General features: G+C 53.0%; 1 protein-coding gene across 1 annotated transcript in view; it reads right to left on the reverse strand.

The window, feature by feature from the left end:
• ASAP3 (ArfGAP with SH3 domain, ankyrin repeat and PH domain 3) overlaps positions 1-4749 on the reverse strand; it is a 47025-nt gene extending 42276 nt beyond the window's left edge. Inside the window, 1 exon segment of the mRNA XM_081817730.1 lies at positions 4495-4749. Coding sequence (XP_081673856.1) covers positions 4495-4623 — 129 coding nt within the window. The 5' untranslated portion in view covers positions 4624-4749.
• Between the last annotated feature and the right edge of the window lie 1251 nt (positions 4750-6000).

The raw sequence follows: 6000 nt of genomic DNA on the forward strand, positions 1-6000 counted from the left end.
CGCCAGGAACCGGGGAAGTGGGACACAAAGACCAGCTTGGTTACCTTCAGACACGAGACCAGTGAGGTCACGGGAATGTGGGGGCTGAAGCCGCCTTCTTCCCCAGAAGATTGTATGATACCTTCTGGGGCCTGTGTGATGACAAGTGAGCAAAAGCACTGTTCAGATGTGCAGAAAGAAGCACAGGGGAGGGAGTCAGAATGATGAAGCAGCTGCCTTTGTTCGTGACGACTTCCCAGCCTTCAAGTGAGGCCCTGGTGTGGTCTACTATTACTTGCCACGCTTCGGTCCCAGGAGGCACCTCTAATTCCTTAAAACAAGTTTCCCTTCAACATAAACAGCTTGAGAGGGCTTATGTTTCTTGCAAACAATCTCGAAGATTACATAATCTTTATTATTTTTTTGTAAAACAAATAAAGACAAATGATGAAGCAGGATATAAGTCATAAGAGTATTAGCAACAAAATTCTTCCTAAAGCAAGATTCAAAAAAAAAAAAAAAAAAAAAAGCAAGGGGCGCCTGGGTGGCTCAGTCGATAGGTGTCTGCCTTCGGCTCTGGTCATGATCCCAGGGTCCTGGGATCGAGCACTGTGTCAGGCTCCCTGCTCAGCGGGGAGCCTGCTTCTCCCTCTCCCACTCCCCCTGCTTGTGTTCCCTCTCTCACTGTCTCTCTGTCAAAAAATAAATAAAATCTTAAAAAATAAAAAAATAAAAAAAAAACAAAACCACAAAGGAAACGAAAAATCTGACTCCAATAAAATATGAGCTATGTAATATAGGACATGATACTAATCGAGGTAAACATTCCTCCTAACCACCACCCCCTTATGATAATGTATTGGGAAACACACATTTCCACAGCAATTACCTCTGGGGAGAGTATAAGGGTTGTGAGGCATGATCAGAGGTGACTTTTGCCTTTTCTTTCATGTTTTTATATGTTTTAATTATAAATGATTATGTCCTTATAACACTATATGTTAACTATATTGGGATTAAAATTTAAAACTTAATAAAAAATTATCATGTCCTTTGTGCAATTAAAACTTCATTAACCTTCAAATAAATATATGAGACACAAGCCTTGGAAGATCTCCTATTTGTGGAAGGCTGCTTTATCTAAGATCTAGTAGGAGATATAAGTTCACTAGTAGTTTGAGATGCACAATACAGCATGAATTCTCAGCACTGGTCAAAGTGGCTTACTTGGTTACTGAATATGCTCTCTTCCCACCAGTCTCCAAATTCACTCACTTACCCTCTCCACTGAATAATGGAGTTCTTCCATTTTTCAAGACCCATCTGGAAGTCACCTTCTCCAGGAAGCTCTCCCTGACTGCACCAGTCTTCACTATTCTCACACTCCCGCACCCCACTGGCCTCTTATGGCACCTTTCTGTACTTTTCTCTAGGCACTCAGGACAGACTCCTGGGATTCCTACTTATCTCCCTAAGATAGGCCACATCTCCCCAACCAGCCAGCAAACCAGAGCAGCATCTCTGTGTCCTTGGTGCTTAGCCCAGAAATGGCATGGAGAACTGGATAGAGAATACATTTAGAGTCAGACAGACACACTATGGGACACTAGATGGCTGCCTTAACCTTCTTGGGCCCATTTTCACCTGTGTTCTTGTGAATACCAGTAAGATGATGACTGGAAAGGGGCCCAGAACAGGAAAGAGGTGGTTGACAGAATGATTATTTGTCTTAATATTCCCTCACATTTGTATACTGTTTCACAATTAAAAACAAAAAACTTTCACAACCTAGAGGGGAAAGCAAGGAGGGATTATTAGACCCATTTTAAGGGTGGAGTAACTGAGGTTCAGAGAAGTTACATACGGAGAACAGGCATTTGCACTTTAGAAGGAAACAGAATAGGACCAGAGGTTAGAATATTTGGGTGGCAATGTCAATTCCTCTACTACCCAGAGGTGGGAGCTTGGAAAAGTCTCTTGTACTCTCTGGACATCAGTTTCTCCAACTTAAATGAGAGTTTCTAGGTGATCTCTATCTTAAATGGTTGCTCAATGCTGACATTCTAGTTTTCACCTGCCCAGAGTCCCTCCTAGTAGGACTGCAAAAAAGGGCTGCAAGTCCCAGGACAGAGTCTCTAGTTACTCCCAGGAAACCAGCGGGGACTGGAAGACTTGCTTTAAGAATGTTGCCTTTTAATTCAGCCAAATGGAGCTTCAAGCCTGGGGGTGGGTTAGTCATGCCCAGAATGGGGGTAGGGGTGGAGTGGGGGAGCTGGGGAGTAGGGGGTCGGCGGATGCCAGCATCAAACTGCACGTAAATAGAAACATGAATGCAAAATCAAACAGGAAACCTCAGGAAAGTCCAATCCAAAGGTCAGATTCTAACTTTTCGGACACTGAAATGCTGAAGAGAAAAGCTGTGTTTGGGTGCTCCAGGCTTTCTGCTGTAAAAACAAACCCTCACTCGCATGCACCAAACCAAAGTCCTGAAGGCCAACGAGGCCGGATTTTTGTCTGGCCTGAACTGGCACAAAGCTGAGCCCTGACCAGAGTCTACGACAGCCTCCAGACCCGTTCCAAGGGCTCTCCCTGCTACTCCCCCCCACCCCCTCCGCTCGTTCCCCAGCACACACAAGTGCTAACACACACCAGCCCGGCAAGGCCAGATGCAGAGGCACAAATGGGCATTTCTGTCCCTGGAGAAAGGTTCATAGTCCAGTCCCTTCTCCTGCTCCTGCTCTGATTTAACATTTTAATGAACAACCTGGAGAGGAGGGTGAACTGTGAAAGGCCTAAGGATGCCAGTGGCACTGAACTCTTCCAGGTCACGAAATGTGAGGCTATGAAGACAACCCTCAGGAAGCACCCTCCAGTCAGGATGACAGTTTCCCTGTGAACCTCCCAGAAACACAGAATCCACATTCATAGGCGGTGGACTCCAAGTTACTGGTTCTGCCCGAAGAAAGAAGCCAAAAGGTCATCGGCTGCTTCTTTTTTTTTTTTTAAAGATTTTATTTATTTATTTGAGAGCGAGAGAGCATGAGAAGGGGGAGGGGTCAGAGGGAGAAGCAGACTCCCTGCCGAGCAGGGAGCCCGATGCGGGACTCGATCCCGGGACTCCAGGATCATGACCTGAGCTGAAGGCAGTGGCTTAACCAACTGAGCCACCCAGGCACCCCGGCTGCTTCTTATTTTAATGAAAGCCTGTAACCCTACTATGTGCAATGCCCTAGGCTAGGCTCTGTGAGAGAAATGGGGACACAAGAGACCTGGTCACTGTCTAAAAAGGTCCATCAATTAACCTGATAATCATCCCATTTATCAAGATGCATGCTTTACACTCACTGACATATAATACCATAGCCCTGTGAGGTAAACATTATTATCTCATTTTATAGCTGCCAAAAGTGAGGCTCAAACAGATCAGGTCACATACCCAAGCTCACCCAGCTGGCAAACTGCAGGGCCAGAATTTGAACACAGCTCTGCCTCTCGCAAAGTCAATGCTCTTTCCACAATCCTCTATCACCCCTAGAGAGAGATGCACACACACTCTGGGATGGGGGTTCAGCCTGCCAGGGAGAGGCGGAGAAGGAGATACTCCTCAAGACACTGGCCCAGGGTATTATGTACTATTGAGCTTTGTATGTGCCACACAGTAGGGGCTCAATACTCTTATATGATGAGGGATGGAAGATGAGAGCTCCTGCTGAAGTCCAAAATGCCACCCAATTCGGGGCATCCTCTGAAAGGGGGATGCACAACCACATTATTCTCCCTTGGCCCAAAGCCACAGGGTGTCTGCCCTAGAACAGTCCCCGCAGAGGAGGCCCGGCAGAGTGCAGCAGGTCGGGAGAAGAGGAATGAACTCCAGCGCAGACGGGAATGGGGTGGGGCAGCCTGCAAGGGCGAAAGAAAAGGCCTGGGACGCGTTGCTGGGAAAGACAAAGAGAAAAGGGGAGGGGAGGGGAGACTACAAACTTGCCAACAGCCTGGCCAAGGTGAACCCCGGCTCCTGGCGCCTTCTCACTCGCATTCATTCCACAAGCGCCGGCCAAATCTCAGAACCAGCAGCCAGGGGGAGGGGGCCTCCCTGCAGCCGGGGAGAAGTTAAGTTCAGGACTGAGGCGGGAAGGCCTGTTTTCCAGGAGGGGAGTGACTTGTGGAGCAAACTTGTGGGGCTCCGAAGATGAAAACCCAAACAGATGCAGTGAGGCGCTGAACAAACACGAATGCGACGGGTCGGGTCAACAAGAGCACTGGGGTTATGACCCCGACCTGTGAAGTCCGTCATCGAGATGACCTCAAGGCCACCCGCACAAAAAGTCCCTCGGGCCCTCCCCGGGACTCGACAGTGAGGACGCCGAAGTTTGAGATGCACTCGGTTCTCACAGATCAGGAGAGGAGTCAGGTTTCTGGGGCGCGGTAAGGCCCATCGCAGCTCCGGTCACGCCCGTAAAGGTCAAGGAGAAGCCCTGCCGGGACCCCCGACCCCTCCCGCCTCGGCCTCCTCACCTCCTCCCGCGCCAGGGCCGCCCCCCGGCACCGGGGCATCTTGGCGGCAAAGGCGGCGGCCCCGGCCGGGGAGCTGAGGTCCTCCGCGGTGACGGCCAGGAACTCGGCGACGCTGAGCTGCTCGGGCATGGCGGGCGCGGGGCAGGGGCGCCGGGACTGCCGGAGCGGGGCGCGGGGGGCGCTCGCTGCACGGAGCTTGGCCGGCCTCACAGCCCGCCGAGCGCCGTCGGGGCCTCCGCACGCCCCGCCCCCTCCGCGCCGCCCCGCCCCTGGCCTTCCAGCCTCTTGGCTCCCCCTCCAACCACCACCTTAGCCTGGACAGCCCGGCCCAGGCCCCTCGCCGGGCTCCCCAGCCCCACCCCCAGGCCTCCCAGCCCGAGAACTCCGCCCCTGAGTCACTGCCCCGCCCCCGGCCCTTCGCCGGGCTCCTCGGCCCCGCCACCAGGCCTCCGAGCCCGGGAGCTCCGCCCCCAGCCCGCCCAGCCCGAGAGCTCCGCCTCTCGCCGGGCTCCTCAGCCCCGCCCCCAGCCCGCCCAGCCCCTGAGAGCTCTGTCGTGCCTCTGCACCGACCCGGCCTCCCTGGAAGCTTCTCGGCTGCTTCTCCCTCCCGGCCCCTCCACGGCCACGCCCCCTTTCATCCCTCTCCTGGGCCTCCCACGTTTGCTTCCCTCCCACCGCCCGGGTGCCCCATCTCCGCGCCCCTCCTGCACGCGCTTTGTGTTTTCCCTTACGGATTCGTTCCCAGCCCCCGTGACCTCGCCCCTTCAGCCTCACCCCGACTCCGGCCCCCATCTCTCCAGGAGGCCCACCTGGTCTCGGCCCCCCTCTCCGCTCCCGGTTGCACCACTCCCTTGCTCCTCACACCCAGCTCTCGGCCTCGGCTCAGAGCCGTTCACCCGCCCCTTTTGGCTTCGGCCCCTGCGGGGTCTGTGTGGCTCAGTGCCGTTGGGTAGCTGTGTGATCTGGGGGAAAGTACATTCCTTCTTGGAACCTCAGTGTCCTTCTCTGCAAAGTGAGAAGTCTGCTGCCCACTAACTTGTGATGTTGCGAGGAAAAAAACTAACACGTGGGGCGCCTGGGTGGCTCAGTTGGTTAAGCGACTGCCTTCGGCTCAGGTCATGATCCTGGAGTCCCGGGATCGAGTCCCGCATCGGGCTCCCTGCTCGGCAGGGAGTCTGCTTCTCCCTCTGACCCTCCCCCCTCTCATGTGCTCTCTCTCTCATTCTATCTGTCAAATAAATAAATAAAATCTTAAAAAAAAAAAACAAACAAAACTAACACGTGCGTGTAGCGAATAAGCGCTGAGCAACCCGCTCGCCCTTTGCGGACCCTCTCACCGTGCCCTCATTCTTCTTGGGCTCAGTATGGTGCCTTTCACTCCTCAACCCTGCTCACTGTCCACCCGGCTGAAGACGGCCACTCTTCCCCACTATTAACCCTTGCCTGTTGGGAACCACCTATATCTTGGGTGGATGAGGAACGGGGTTCAGGATAGAAATCCATTTA

Source organism: Leptonychotes weddellii, chromosome 4 (genome assembly GCF_054177405.1).
Source record: "Leptonychotes weddellii isolate Sample4059 chromosome 4, ASM5417740v2, whole genome shotgun sequence".
Taxonomy (NCBI): domain Eukaryota; kingdom Metazoa; phylum Chordata; class Mammalia; order Carnivora; family Phocidae; genus Leptonychotes; species Leptonychotes weddellii.